At 38.8% G+C, this 16407-nt stretch overlaps 1 protein-coding gene across 23 annotated transcripts in view; it reads right to left on the reverse strand.

Moving 5' to 3' along the window:
- Positions 1-16407, reverse strand: part of Hdac8 (histone deacetylase 8) — a 235006-nt gene that overhangs the window by 195930 nt on the left and 22669 nt on the right. The window contains exon 5 of one of the 23 annotated variants that reach the window (XM_087210554.1): positions 2009-2616. The exons of 21 other annotated variants lie outside the window; for them this stretch is intronic. In XM_087210554.1, the coding sequence (XP_087066680.1) occupies positions 2607-2616 (10 nt within the window). In that variant the 3' untranslated portion in view covers positions 2009-2606. Of the gene's footprint in view, positions 1-2008; positions 2617-11240; positions 11433-16407 lie in introns of those variants that run through there. One more of the 23 variants, XM_004872673.3, reaches the window with a different exon arrangement.

Consider the following 16407-nt stretch of genomic DNA (forward strand, 5'->3'; position numbering starts at 1 on the left):
ATGCCTCCCCCATTTGCTCAGCCATTTGAAAGTAAGCTAATATGAAGATACTCTCTCATTCATCAAGTACCTCTTAAGAAAAAGACTTTTACATTATTATACCTAAGAAAATCAACATTAATTCAGTAATATCTAAAAGATAGTCAATAGCCACATTTCCCAAATTATTCCCAAAACGTCTTTGCTTTTCCTCACAATTGAGGAACCAGTCAACACTGCATTTGACTGTTTGAGCACAGTGTTTTCCAAAATATAGAAGAATTCTTCTATCTTCTTTTGTTTTTCATGATAGTAGCATTTTTTTTTGAGATGGTCTTGCTATGCAGTTCAGGTTGGCCTTGAACTCACTGGTCTCAAACTTGCGGTGATCCTCCTGTCTCAGCCTCCCCAGAGCTGGGATTATAGGCATGTGCCACTATGCCTGGTAATAGTAGCATTTTAAAGAGTCCAGGCCAGTTGACTTATTGGATGTCTCACATTTTAGGTTTGTCTAATTGTTTCTTCATACTAGATTCAGGGTAAATGTTTTTGGCAAGAACGTATCATAAACGATGCTCTGTACTTCTTATATCATATCAGGAGGCACAATGTCAGGTTGTACTGCTGTTGACAATGCTGAGGTTTAACCACTTGTATACCCTAGTGACTGTTAAGATTTTCTCACTGTACATGTGCATTTCTCCCTTTGTAATTAGTAAAGAATCTGTGGGGTCATAATTTGAGCGTGTGTGAGTATCCTGTTCCCCAAGAACAATTTGCTCAATGGTTTTACAATCCATTTGATGATCTTTGTCTGAAGCCATTATTATAGGGAGTGATGGTGGTGATATGCACAAAATTGTGATTTTTCTATTCTATCTTCCTTCTATATTTAATGGCTACTATTCTGCTCTAAAGATCTTTTACTTCCCCCTTCAGAATATCACTGTGGCCTCAGATTTTTTTTTCAAAAGCTGCTATAATTGATTTTCCATCAATATAATCCATTTCTATCAATATGTTTCATATATCCTAGCTTGGTCTATAGTAAAGATCTCAAAGGAATGCATGCCTGTAGCAATGAGTATGTCTAGTACCTACACTGCAGTTCTGAAATACCTACCAGTTCCTACGGAAAGGAACCAGGGTTACTGAGAGAAATGGCTGAACGGCAAGCTCAGGGAGCTGCGGCAACCTTGTTCACCAGAAAGCAAAGATGTTTAAAAAATTGATAGACCATGTCAAAAACATGTAAGGGCTGGCTTGAAGAGGCTTGTGCTAGCCAAATTTTGGTAATTTGAACATTAAAAAGTGCTTTTGAAGTTACCACTATTTTACCAGGTCTCATCTATAACTCTCCCGCTCTGTCATTTTCTTTCCTGCCTTTATTTTCTCATTATTAATTTGCCTCTCAGTCTGTTCTCTTTTGCACTACTGAAAATATTCCAGTCATCTTTCAATTGCCAAAGTCAACAGACCCCTTCTCAGTTCCCAACACACTACACTTCACTGTCACTAATAGCCACTTGCCCTCCCATGTTAGGCTTTCTTCTCTTTTCATCCAATAGGGATGGAAAATTTACACCCAGGTTAATGACTTGCTATACTCTTCCCAGCACAAGTGGAATCTAAAAGCATGGGAACAAAGGACCTAGATGAAGGGTTGAGGTGTATGTGTTAGTGGCCACATTTTATCCACCTTAGTATTTTCAGGGCTTAAGCAGTGGGTAGAGTTCAACAGGCACACACAAATGTGGCTTGATCTCTTGAGACAACTGGAAAAAGACATTTCACCTCTCTGAGCCTCAAGTCCCCTATATATGCAATGGAAATTATAACCACACCCACACTAAGGGTTGTTTTAAGAACATATATACTGTGCATGTTAAAACATGCATAATGTGCATGGATACTATGAACTCTAAATTTTAAAAAAAGTTTCTTTCATTATCTATTTGGTATTTCATCCCACCTCTCAAAATTAAACTTCCCTTGACTCATTTCTTTTCTCATTTCTTTCTTTTTGTTTACTACAAAATATTTTGCTTCCTCCAGTTCCTTATTTCCCATTTACTCTGAAACTGTATATTCCACTGAAACTTTTTTCACCAGGTTTATAGGTGACTGGTAATTTTTAATCTTTATCTCACTTGGTTAACATTTGGCACTGTCAAACATACACCAGTTCTTTCTCTTGTGTTAAACAGTCACTGCCAGTGGTTCATCAGAGCTGGCTAGTGAGAACTGATTATTAAATACAGTGAATTTAAGAATTTTGTGAGCCCTTGGGAGATAAGGCAGAGTTTTCATATTACACATGTGGAATCTGGGGTCTGAGAGGGAACAGAACTTCAGAGTCAGTGAGGCTGCACGTGGAACAGCAAGGCCCACGCACGTGCACTTCAGGTACATTTGTTGCCTGTTTAGGTACATTTGTACTCACTCTCACTGCTGCCATGCTGATAAATTCAGGAGTCTGAGAGAGCAGATACAATCTGCTGTGGTTGGTCAGGCTTGTTAGTCGTACCCAGGAATAAATACCAGACTCGGCGGCTGAACAGCAGGATGAGGCACAGCACAGGAGCCCCCAAGAAGCAGTTGGCACTGTGGAGGTTGATGTGCTGTCATCATGTGTATCTGTGGTGGGGGTGGAAGTGAAGTGGGAAATGGGAGATGGACCATAGCTGATGATGAAACTCATATTTATATCACCAGAATTGGCAAATGCTATAAATTGGGGTTCTTTTTCAGAGAACTGCTTTACTAGCATGGTACTTACTATAGTTTTTATAAAGCAATGATAGCAAACCTTTTAGAGCTTTCAATGATAACAAACACCCCACTGTGGCATGTGTGCCATGCAATCACCACTACTGCTATAAAGCAACAAATACTTAGTAAAAAAAATTTCAACTATTGAAACTTTAATAAAAAGTGCAATGATTTGAAATCTCACTATGCAGATGAGAAACCACTGTTAGGTGCAATGATTTATTTAATGAAGACAATGTCATTTTATAAGCTTTTTACAATATGTCATGGACAATCTTTCTAAAACTGTAAGTGTAGAGCTGTGCCATCATTTTCAGTGGCTGTAGAGTATTCCATTGTGTCTATCTGCTACAAATAATTCTATTGCTGAATATTTTATGTTATTTTTACTTTCATGATGCTGGGACCAATGTTATATATGTATATTTTAAAAATATATTTGTACTTCGGGGTAAATTCCCAGAAGACTCTGGTGTCACAGAACATGCTTATTTTTCTTTTCTTTATTTTTTTGTGGTACTGGGGATTGAACTCAGGACCTTGTGCTTGCAAGGCAGGCACGGTGCCACTGAGCTAAATCCCCAGCCCTGCTCATTTTTCATTTTGATACCTATTGCTAAACTCTTCTCTAGAAAGTTCAAAAAGTTTACATTCTCACCAATAAGTGTATAAAACGTACCTGCTTCCCTAGTGCCTTGGTAACATTTTGTTAATTTTTAAAATATTTTCTAATTTCATACACAAACAGCAGAAACACATGGTTTTATTTTAATGTCACTGTCATTGAAACTGAATATCCTTTTATATGTTTATTTTTCATTTGCATGTCTTTTTTTTTCCTTGAAGTGCTGGAGATTGCACCCAGGGCACTGTGTACATTAGGGCTTTACCTATGTGCCATATCCCCAGCCCCATTTGCATTTCTTTTGATAACTGCCTTTTCATATCCTTTGCCTATTTTCCTTTGGCTCTCATACTTTTCTTTTTTTTCAAGTTTTTTTTTATTACTACATGTTTGCAGCACAATGATTACATTTCTTACGAAAGGAGTTTTTTCCCTTACATCCCTGTGTACTACTTCTTTCTGGTTCCTTTCCTACAATGTTGCCAGTTTATTCTCAGTTTTTTTCTCTGGTTTCTTCCCCTCTGTTTGGCCCTTAACTGTTCATTTTCTGTTCTCTTCTCTGCAACTCACTTTTCCTTAGTCAACTCATTTATACTTCTGATCTTAATTATGAATTTATAACAACTCTAACAATCCTAATAGTATTATTAATAATTAGCAAATATTTACTGGGCATTTACTATGTGTAAGGTACTGTAATGAGTGGTTACATGCAATAGCTCAATTATTCATCACAGCAATCCCATAAAGCAAGTGCTATATTGAATCTCCATTTTACAGATAAGGAACTGGAATCAGGAAAGTTGTAACTGACTTTTTCAAGAACCTAATATTAGTAGGTAGAAGCTGGGACTCAAACTGGAGTCTTGTTTGATGCCAAGTATACTATATTACATCCCATGATTGTAGGCATACACCATCTACATCGTGGTCAGCAAACTATGGCTGGCAGTCCAAATGCAGTCTGTCATATATTTCTGTAAAGCAAGTTTTATTGGTACACAGCCATGACTATTTAATTATCGTCTATGGTGGCTTTGGCATTCAAAAACTGAGTAGACATGACAGATCTGATGGCCTGTGAGGTCTAAGATACTGTCTGGACCTTTGTAGAAAAACTCTGTCTGTTTCTTATATGTACACAGATAACTCCAAAAACCTATATCTTCGTCACAGACCTATCATTTGAGCTTTCTATCTATAGTACTTATCTTCAACCCATAAATACTTCAATTTTTTAGTATTTGGCAGGGCTGTGGATCAAACAAGGGGCTCAGCCATACCAGGCAATTGCTTTACTACTGAGCTACATCCTCAGCCCCAGTAGTTCAATTTTAACACTCTCAAAAATGGATTTTAAGGTACCAGCTTCTGCACTTTTCTACCTCACACTATGCTCTAGCCTACAGATGTAACATGCAGACGGCCATCCTTCAGTTTTATATCTGTGGCAGACACTGCTAATTGATCTGATTAGTCTTTCCCATTAAGTTCAGATGAGACCACTTCAGAATCTTTCTTAACACAGCCCTTATGAAGGCTTGGCCTGAGACTGGCACTGGGAGGTACTGAGAAGGGGTTGGAGTTAAACACTATCTAGGAGGTAGAATCAGCAAGATGTAGAGATATTGGAGGCCTGTGTGTTTAGCTTTTGTCAGGGCAGATAGTGACAGCTGCAACTGGTTGCTACTACCAGTCACATGGACTTTTGCACATGAGATGAAACTTACCTCCCATCCCTGTAGCTGAACCAAGTCTGGAACCTGATCAGGCCATTTTGCAATTGTACCTCCTTGCATGATCCTTCATCCTAGAATACCATGCTGTTCCTGCTCTACTTGGCAACCTCTTTGTCTATGTCTGATAACAGTTCAAATGTCACTACCATGAGCCCTTGCCCCACACCTCCATGTGGATTAGCTGTTTCCTTCAAATGCCCAAGCTCGGAAATCTCTCATAGCACAAATATATAATACATTATACAGTACTATACTTCTCTCTTAATGGGTTAGTCTGTTTACTCCACTAGATGAGAGCTGCTTAAAAACAGGCCACATATCTTAATTCTCTTTGCATCCTTGGTATCTCACAGTATTCAGGACAGAGAAGACTGTCAGATAGATTAAAAGAAGGATGAAGTCATTGCAGATATTACCACAGACACAGACAAAACCTTGGTACAACATTCTCAATTTCAACACCATCTCTGTACCTCCCACTGGCAATTTCAGGACACACCTTCATCGTCTGCACTCAGGATTAGTGTCACAACCGTTTTACCTCTAGTCTTAGCCCCTTCCATTGATCTCCCACAATTATTTCTTCCTTCAACAAGTACCTACTGAGTGTCTACTAGCTCTGTTCTAGGCACTGAGACCAAATCTATGTCCTCATAAAGCTTGTGCTCTAGGAGAGGGAAACAGAACCATCAGAATGAGCCATCTGTATGACCATGTCACTTTAAAACTTTCACTAGGGCTGGGGATTTAGCTCAGTGGTTCCGCTGCCTGCCTCGCAAGTGCAAGGTCCTGAGTTTGATCCCCAGTACCCAACCCCCCCAAAAAAACTTTCACTAGCCTCCCATTGTTTACAGTCCAGGGTACCTGAACAAGCAACCTACAGCCTTCCATGACCTAGCCCTTAAGTACCCTTGTTTCATATCTTGTATTTTGGGCTCTAGCAATAATTAACTGCCTTTGTCATGACTATTCTTACTTTCTTGTCTTGGCTTTTGCTGTCCCCTTTGCCTGGAATGCCCTTCCCTCTCTTTTTTAATGTGGCGAACTCCTATTTCTTCTTGCAGATTTTCGTGAGACTGAATTTACTTTGAGAAGCCTTCCCTTTTTTGGTCTGTGTTATGGCTTGTATCTGGATGTCCCCCTAAAGCCTCATGTACTTATAGCTGGGGCTTTTCTGAGCTGGCTGGATTTAGGGGTGTGATACTGGGATTAAGGGTGTGTAGCACTAAATTAATCCACTGATTGGAATTAGCAAAGTTCTGGGTGTGGATGATGGGAGGGCCCACCCTGGGTGTGGGTGGCACCAATCAATAGGCTTATAGCCTGGATAGAATATAAATGGAGAGAGGGAAGGCAGGCTGGTTGCTGCTGCTTGCTGTTTCCTGTCTACCATGCTATGGACTGTTTCTTCTCTGCCATGCCCCTCTGCCATGCCACTCTATTTTGAAGCCAGCCAACTATGAACTGAAACCTCTACAAACTAAGCCAAAATAAACCTTCCCTCCTTTAACTTGTGGGTGTAGGGTATTTTGTCTCAGCAATGAGAAAAATAACTAAGACAGCCTGGGTGAGGGGCTTCTCCTTAATGCTGCTGTTACTGTACAGAGTGTACATCTCTTGCCACATTTTTACATCACTTTTTCAATCTTTGCTTATGAATCTGTTTTCCCTACCAGGCTGTGCTCTTGAGGGGCAGAAATGGTCTTATGAATCTTTCTAACTCTGGGAACTTCTTCCAGTGGGTGGTATATACAATGCACTCAGTAACTATCTGGGGGGATTCAGGACTGCTGTCATTCTCACTTATACCCAAACCACTCTTTTGCACTTCACTTTTACAACCAACTGCTCACCAGGCAACTTTCTACCTCTAGGTATCAAAGACACCAGAACTAACAATGACCTCATCATCACCTGCTGAAACTCACTCTTCCTCCTGTGTTCCTACCATCACTTTTCAAACTGGCAACCTTAGAGTCAATTTGATTACTCTGTCTTCCTCTCCGTGATAAACCCACTTCATAAATCCTCTCTTCACTCCCTTCTTCCTATTTCCTGTGTCACTGCCCTCATTATCACCCTCCTGGCTGACTGCACCAGTCTTCCTCCCTCTAGTCTCACCCCCTGGATTTCATCCTCTGCACCGTTGCCAGAGTTATTTTTGTTAAAGAAAAATCTGATTGTGTCACTTCCCTGCTTAATGATCTTTTCTGGCTTCCCACTGCCTTCAGGATAAAGTCCAAACAATTTAGTACAGGACACAAGGTCCTTGAGGACCTGGCCCTCCTCTGAGTTTCCAGCCCTATCTCCTGCCCCAACCTATACAAACTTTTTGGCCCAGCCAGGATAAACTCCCTGCCTCCTTGGTACTGAGGCCTGAACCCAAGGCCTCTGTACTGAGCTATACCCCCAGCCCATTTTTATTTTATGTATTTTTTTATACAGGGTCTTGCTATGTAGTCCAGGCTGGCTTTGAACTCACTATATAGCCCAGGCTGCCTTAGCCTTCCCAGTACTGGGATTACAGGCATGTGACACTATGCCCGGCTCCAGCCCATTTTTAAAATGTTTAAATTTTGCAATAGGGTCCTGTTAAATCTCTAGGTGGCCAGGCTGGGCTCAAACTTGTGATCTTACTGCTGTCTCAGCCTCCCAGAATGCTGGGATTACAGACATGAACCACCACAGATGCTCCTTCCTGCCTTCTTTGCCCTTGGTTTAGCTGCTTGGTTTCTACCCTTGGCTTCCATAGTACTTTATTTTTCTTTTTCCTAGAATACTCACTATACTGTCCTACCCACAAAACTGTCTCTTTGCTAAAGGGGGACCTCCTAAGACATAATTTTGTCTGTTCATCACTATCATAACTCCCTAGCGCAGTGCCAATCATACAAGGGATGCTCAGAAAGCAGGTGTTGAATGAACAAATGGATGAATGAGAAGACAAGACTTATTGGAGCCTCTAGAAATACCCAGATGATTGTCATGGACAGAGAAATAAGGCTATTCTGTGTAGCTATAGGAGGCAGAAGAGCTAGGAAAAGCAGTGGCATTGTTTCAGCTCAACAGAAGAAAGAATTTTGTTAACTTTAAAAATGGCATGAGCATCAAAGGGGCTGTCCCAGGGGGAAGTGAGCTCCTTGTTATCAGAGGTAAGCAATCAGGAGCTGGACAGTACTTGCAGGGATGTAAGAAAGGGGATTTCAACAGCAGATAGGGCAATGGAGATGGAATTATTGTTAGGGATGGTGCTGATGCTAGATAGCTCTTGGAGTTCTTCTAGAAAGGGCATCCATGAATCCAGTCCTGCTCAAGGTACCTGTGCACTGGGACACTGTGTTTCTTGGGACACCACTCTTAGCCAGCCTGAGCACACTTAGTTGCTCACTATTTCTCCTCAGTGGGTGGTATCACCTTACTTATGTCCTTATCTTTAATAACTTGCAAGACATCTGTCTGGCACATTATAGGAGCACAATAATTGGTGATTTGTATCTGAATGTCTGGATACCACGATCTCTCCCCTCTCTGCCTTGATAATTATTTGAATGAAGCTAATTTAATTAAATTCTACTATGTGACAGGGTACAGCTCATATCATTCATGAATGACCTAACAGATACAAGGATATATCTAATGTATGTGACAGGCAAGGCTACCTGTTAGGCACTGTGAGGGAGAAACAACATGGATCCTGTCTTCTAGGAGTTTACAGTGTAGCAGAACACAAGAAGTGCATCACAAATACAAGATGCCTAGCATTGTGCCTGCTAGGTAATCAGCACCTGTGGAAAGCTGAATAGTGTCCCCCAAAGATGTCCATATTGTGTATGTGTATATGTGTGTGTGCACATGCACATGGTGCGGGGAACAAAACCTAGGGTGTATGGTACATGCTATTCAAGTATTCTGCCACTGAGCTCAGCCCTCAGCCCATATCCCCATGTCTTAATCCCTGGACTCTAAGAATGTTGCATTTTGTGGCAAAAGGGATTTTGCAGATGTGTTGAAGTTAAGGATGTTGAGATGGGAAGATTATTCTGCATTTTCTGGGTGGGCCCTATATGCAAACACAATTGTCCTCATAAAAGAGATGCAGACTGAACTTGGATGTGGAAGGAAGGAGTCCACATGATAAGATCAGGGTGAAAGAGAGAAAGAAGCTACATTGTCAGTTTTCAAGATGGAAAAAATGGCCATGAGCAAGAAATATAGCTCTCGACATTAGAAAAAGCAAGGAACTAGATATTCCTCTGAATTCCCTAGAAGGAATGTGGTCCTGCCCATACCTTCATTTTAGCCCTGTAAGACTCATTTCACACTACAGCACTACATAACTGTAAAAGAATAAATTCCTGTGTTTTTTTAAATATTAAATTCTTTTATTGGTACATTGTAGGTATACAACACAATTACATTTCTCACTGGGAATTGTACCTTTACATAATGCATCTTGGTTCTTACTTTTTCCCCATTCCTAGCCCTCCCTTCACACCCTCCACCCTTCCCTATTTACAAAGACTTTATTTCCATTTTTTCCAGTTCTCATCATTTTTTCCTTTCCCCTCTTTCCTTTCCCCTGCCCCTCCCATTACCCCTAACCCTTTGGACCTTTTCTTCCTATTTTACATTATCAATTATTCATTCTAATCATTGGTACATTTTAGGTATACAATCTAATGACATTCATCATTGGAAATTTGCACCTTTACATAGTCTCTCTTGGTTCTTATTTTTCACCCTTGCCCAGCCCTCCCTTCAACCCCTCCAGTCCTCCCTATTTACAAAGAGTTTGTTCCTATTTTTCCATTTTCTCATATTAATCCCATTCCCTTCTATCCTTTCCCCTAGCCCTCCCACTTCCTTCCCCTTTGCCCCTTTTCTTCCTATTTCACATGACTTATTATACATTTAGTCCTTATTTACACTTTCAGTTTCTCACACCAGAGAAACTATTTGGTATTTATACATGTGTGTCCTATTTATTTCACTTAAGAGTATCACCTCAATGTGCATCCACTTAGCTATAAATGTCTCTAATTTCTCATTTGTTATGGCTGAGTAGTACTCCATTTTATTTAAAAAACCCACATTTTCTTTATCCAGTCTCCAGTTGATGGACATTTGGGCTGTTTCCAAGTTTTAGCTATTACAAACTGCGCTGCTATGAACATGGGTGCACATATATCACTGTGGTATGATTCTTTTAATTCTTTGGGGAAGAACTCCAGCAGTGGAATAGTGGGGTCAAATGGGACTTCCAGTCCTAGTTCTTTGAAGTATCTCCATACTGATTTCCATAGTGGTTGCACCAGTCTATACTCCCACCAGCAGTGGAGCAGGGTTCCTCTTTCCCTACAGCCCTGCCAGCATTTGTTATTGGTTGATTTCATGATAGCAGCCATTCTTTCTGGAGTGAAGTGGAATTTCAGCGTTGTTTTCATTTGCATCTCTCGAATGACCAGTGATGTTGAACATTTTTTCATGTATTTATTTGCTATTTCTACTTCTTTGAGAAATGTTTGTTCATTTCAGATGCCCATTTTTGGATTGGGTCTTTAAATTGAGGAGGTCTGATCTTTTTAAGTTCTTTATAGATTCGAGATAGTAGACCTTTGTCTGAGGAAGAGCAGGTGAAGATTTTTTCCCACATTGTGGGTTGTCTCTTCACACTGCTGGTGGTTTGTTCCTGTGTTTTTGTACACCAAATCGGTGGGATTTGTTGTAACAACAATTAGCAAACTAACACGGCATTCAGTAAACATTTTTGAATGAGTAGGCTTTTTAAAAGTTCCATAAAAGAGGTAAAGATACAGGCATTCCCAACTGAATGGAAGAGAGTCTGAAAAGCTTGAAAATGTTCCTAGGAGCCACAGCTAACTTTTCACTTGGTTCATATTTCCCTTGACTGGGCTGCCTTAGGGATTAGCAGTGCCACTTATCGCTTGTCCACTGTAGTGCCGAAAGTTGTTAGCCTCCTGTTGCCATTTTGGAAATCTACTTAGAGGGACACATTTGGAACTGTCAGTTGCCTGCAGTGCTGTGCCATGAAGCCATAACACTTGAGATACAGGAAGAAGATATAGTTTTGTTTTCACTGAATTCTGAAATCATTTAGAATCTGCTGTAAATTGTTGAATCCTTTACTATATGGTGTTTCATGTTGTTTGATAGTTACAGTGTACATCTGAGTCTTCTCTCTTTAATCTTATAAGATCCCCTAAGGACAGGGAGTATTATGTACATATTTGGATCCTTCATAATACTAGACATTCCTTAAGCGGCACAGGAAATACTTTCTGCACATAATCAAGCACCTGGGTAGGAGGAGGAGAAGAATGTTTTCTTGTGTTTTTTATTCAGCTAGACCTCCCTTCCCTGCCCATTAATTGGTATCTTACCATAGGTCAGGCTTATTCTTGGTATATTTAGTGAATCTAGAAGTACAAAAACACATGGTTTCTGCCTTCAGTGGCCAAAAAATGCTGAACAAACAACATGATATACTAGAGGACAAAACAAATACTAGTGAAACAGAGGCAAGAGCAATCAAGTCTGCCCATGGGAGTCAGGAAGAACACCATGAAGGTGACAATTAAGCTGCGCTTTGAAGGAGAAGTGGTTTTCCAGGGAGAGAAGAGATGTGTAGAAAATTGTGGAAAGGCTCAGTAGAGCTGTGAAAAGAAGAATCAGCTAGAGCAGGGCATGGCTGGTGTTAAGGCCAGGACCCAGAGGGAGGTAAGGCCATATTTTCACAGCAATGCTTAGGAGTGTCAGGACTTGGGTTCTGTATGTGAATGATGGTCAATGCATCTGTCTTCTACTTCATGTGACATACAGTCCCAAATAGAAAACAAGCATTGCAAAGGAGATGTTCTAACGATGGAATTACTATACAAAATCTATACTCTGTAAAGCAAAATCAACTATCAGAATCAGTTTTCTGAAAAGTGTTAACTTTGGAAGGATCCCTGAGCTAACTCCTTCATTTCCCTTTTTTCCACTAACAGAAAAAATATAATGTGATTATTCAGAAAAAAATTTTTTTCTGGTCATTAAAATGCATAACATGTCCACTACTAGACTTGGTAGTTTTGATTTTTCTTTTTTAAGAAAAACAGCATTATCTATGACCACAACCAATTTTAGAACATTTTTATCATCTCAAAGAGAAAGCCTATATACATTAGCAGTTACTACTTGCCATTTCTTCCAACAGTCTCAGCTCTGGGCACTGGCAGCCACTAATCTACATTTTGTCTCTATAGTTATACTTCTTCTGACTATTTCACACTAATAAAATAGGTAATTTATGGTCTTTTGTGACTGGCTTAACTTAGCATAATATTTTCAAAGTTCATCCATGTTGTAGTCCATATCAGTACTTTATTCCTTTTTTAATGATGAAACAATATCCCACTGTATGAATACACCACATTTTGTTTATCTATTCATCACTTGATGCACATTTGAACTGCTTCTACCTTTTGGTTCTAATGAATAAGTTTGTAGCAAACATTAGCACGCGCACACACACACACACACACACACTCCTCTAGGAACACAAGTTCTGAGTCATATAGTAAGTCTGTTTAACTTTTGCAGAACTATCAAAGTGCTTGTACCATTTTATATCCCCACTAGCAATGTATGAGGGTTCCAATTCTTCTATCACCTTTTGAATACTTGCTAGGGTCCATCTTTATTTTTTTTATTTTTTATTTTGATGGTACTGGGGATTGAACCCAGGGACTTTGTACTGAGCTATATCCCAGCCCTGTTTTTATTTTTCAATTTTGAGACAGTCTCACTAAGTCACCAAACTTCCCAGGCTGGGCTGGAACTTCTGTCTCAGCCTCCCAGAGTGGTAGGGTTATAGGCATACACAACCTTGCTGGCTTAGGGTCCATTCTTTTAAAATCATAACTACCCTAGGGGTATAAAGTGGTAACACCTGTAGATTTGATTTGAATTTCTCTGACTAATAATCCAGGACATCTTTTATGTCCTTATCATCCATTTGTGTATCCTCTTTTGAGAAAGATCTATTCAAATCCTTTGCTTGTTTTTCAACTGGGTTATGTTAATTTTATTAAGCTGCACAAATTTTATATATTTTTAGATATAAGATCCTCATCAGACATGATTTATAAGTATTTTCTTTAATTCTATGGGTTGTCTTTCTACTTATGTGAAGATATTATTTATAGCAAAAAGTTTTAAGTTTTGATATGTCCAATTTCTTTTCCTTTTGGTATTATATCTAAGAAATCACTATCTAACCCAAGGTCATGAAGATTTACTCCTAAACTACCTTGAAAGAGCTTTATACGTTTTAGCTCATACATTTAGGTCTTTGATCTATTTTGAAATTTTTTTTTTGGTACCAGAGATTAAACTCAGGACCTTGCGCTTGTGAGGCAGGCATTGAATTAATTTTTAATGTATGGTGTGAATTAAGGGTCCAACTTCATCCTTTGAGTGAGTATACCCAGTCATTCCAGTACCATTTGTTGAAGAGATTATTCTTTCCTCATTCTGTGGTTTTAGTCCTCTTGATAAAAATCAATGGACCATGAACATATATGTTTATTTTTCTTTTTTCCTGGTACTGGGGATGGAATCCAGGGCCCTGCACATGTTAGGTGAGCACTTGCTTCTGAGCTATATCCCTAGCTCTGCATAGGTTTATTTCTTAACTCTCAGTTTTACCTTATTGATCTATATATTGATCCTTATGCCAATAACAGACAATTTCATTACTGTAGCTTTAGAGTAAGTTTTGAAATTGAGAAGTGTGAATTCTTCAAGTTTGCTCTTTTTCAGGATTGTTTTGGCTATCCTGGATCCCTTGCATTCCTATATGAACTTTAGAATCATCATGTGAATCTCTACAAGAAATCCCAGTTCCAGTACTGTTTTACTGGTGAATTCTACTAAACATTTAAGGAAGAAATGATATCATTTATCTACAATGTCTTCCAGAAAACAGAAGCAGAGGGAACACTTCCCAATTTATTTTATGAGGTCAGTATTATTACCCCATACCACAATCAGATGAATACAAAAAAAGAAAACCACAGACCATTGTTCCTTGTTATACAGGCTCAAAAGTTCTCAATAAAATACCAGCAAACTAAACCCAGCAAATATATTGATAGGATTATACATTGTGACCAAATCAGATTTATCCCAGGAATGCAAGTTTGGCTCAACATATACAAATCAATGTAATATATCATATTAATGGGATAATGGATAAAAGCAATATCATCATTTCAACAGACTCAGAAAAAGCATTTGAAAAATCCTGATACAAACACTTGTTAGGAGTAGAGCATTTCCTCAACCAGATAAAGGGTACCAACAAAAATTTACAACTAGCGTCATACTAAATGCTTTCCTTATGAGATCAGGAACAGACAATGATGCCTACTCTCACCACTTCTATTCAACACTGTACTACTAGAGATCTAGTTAGGGCCATTAGCAAAGAAAAAAGAAAATCAATTGTATTTCTGTACAGTAGCAATTAATCAAAAATTGAAATATAGAAAATCCTACTTAAATTAGCATCAAAAATAAAATATATAGGAATAAATTATAAAACATTGTTGAGAGAAATCAAAGATGATCTGAATAAATGGGGAAAAGTTATGATTCTTGAAATGCACATTTTTCAAGGGATTTGTCCTTGCATAATTGGGGATGGTAGTTCCAGAACTTGATATATGCTGATTATTACATGAAAGGATGAAGAAAACAGCTGATGCTTTTTCTGATGTGGGAAGATGCCCTTTAGGAATTTATTCACTTCATATATTTCGAGTGTTTAACTGCAATTAGCTAGAAGCTCTTAAATATCTTTTTATAATTCGGTCCACCATTTTCTACAGAGTCGCAGTTGTTGGAATTTCTGTAAATTTCCATAGTTGTTGGCAGGTCAGGATGAGGGCCATTTTTCCAGTTATAACTCTGGCATTTAAGAGCATCTCCACTCAAGTCTGTAGCCTTTATGGTCCAGGGTTGTGCTTAATAAGCTGCATTCTTATTTCCAAACAAGGTACATTTTCCCCCTTATTTCCAGTACTAGCTGATCAAACCTCTTAAGCTGTTCCAGGAATATGGTATTGGTACTTCTGCTGTTACTTCATTAAATGATGCTATTTGTACCATTATGGGTAATTTGTATGTTTAAGAACTAGAATAGTTACAGGAGATCAGCAGGGGGAAAAATTCAACTGATTGGTCAGAGGTGTGAGAGGCACACTAGAGATGGAAAGCAGGATGGCTTTCCCAGAAATTGGAAATGGCCAAATTTTCAGTGTTCTTTCCTTTTTTATATATTTTGTCCATCTAATTTGAATCCTCTCTCCATACACTTGTGTCTTTCTCTTTAGATAATGATCATAAACCTGTTTTTATACTTTCTTCTACATGTAAATCATTACAGCTCTCATATAGTGTTACAAAATACTATGAAAACAAAATTTCCTGAAATTTGCTCTTTATATTAGTATACATGGATTATATACTGTAAAATATCTACATTTTCCAAATACTGTAGTAATACTAAGGTAAGCTTTCACATTCCTCAATAGTCACATGATAATTGACTCCCTGTAAATAGAATCTTGAATTCCCCAAGAAAGTTAAGGAACTCAGTAGATGAACCCTGTCATATGAGGATTCCTTCTATAAAATGAAAACTCTACCCAATATTCTTGTATCAATTTGACAACCTGCACTTTTTTATTTCCTGAGTTCTTTTAAGTTGGAATACACCTGTACTTGATCTTTAAGACAGTGCTGAAATCACTATTGAACACATTTGTTTTCTTTTTCCTCTCAGCTGGGTATAATGATCTAGGGGAGGAAAAATGAGCTAACAAGTCCTAGCTTGTGCCACTGTAGCTTATGACTGGCTAACATATAATCTGATGTTTCCAAGCCTAATGTCCAAACCTTGTTGATATCTTCCATGCCTCCCTTTCCTAACACCCCATTCCCTACTCCTGCAATTCAGTTCATGTTGCTGTCAAATGCACAGTACTCTTGTGAGAACTCAATGGTTTTCATAAAGTTTGTGTGTTTGCAGCTACATCATTTATTCTGTCAAAGAGGGAGACCAGAAAACCAAAAGTCCTTCTGTTGTATGATTTTAGAGTCATGTCCAGCAAGTCCTCTTAGAGATGTACATGTTCTATAACAGCACACAGAAACTGGCACAGGGACCAGGAAACCTAGGTTTCTCTGCTTCGGTATTTTTGTCTACCAATAGTTTCCTAATCT

This window comes from Heterocephalus glaber, unplaced genomic scaffold, assembly GCF_053883595.1.
Source record: "Heterocephalus glaber isolate CG9 unplaced genomic scaffold, H.glaber_assembly_v1.0 deba00001145, whole genome shotgun sequence".
NCBI classification, from domain to species: domain Eukaryota; kingdom Metazoa; phylum Chordata; class Mammalia; order Rodentia; family Bathyergidae; genus Heterocephalus; species Heterocephalus glaber.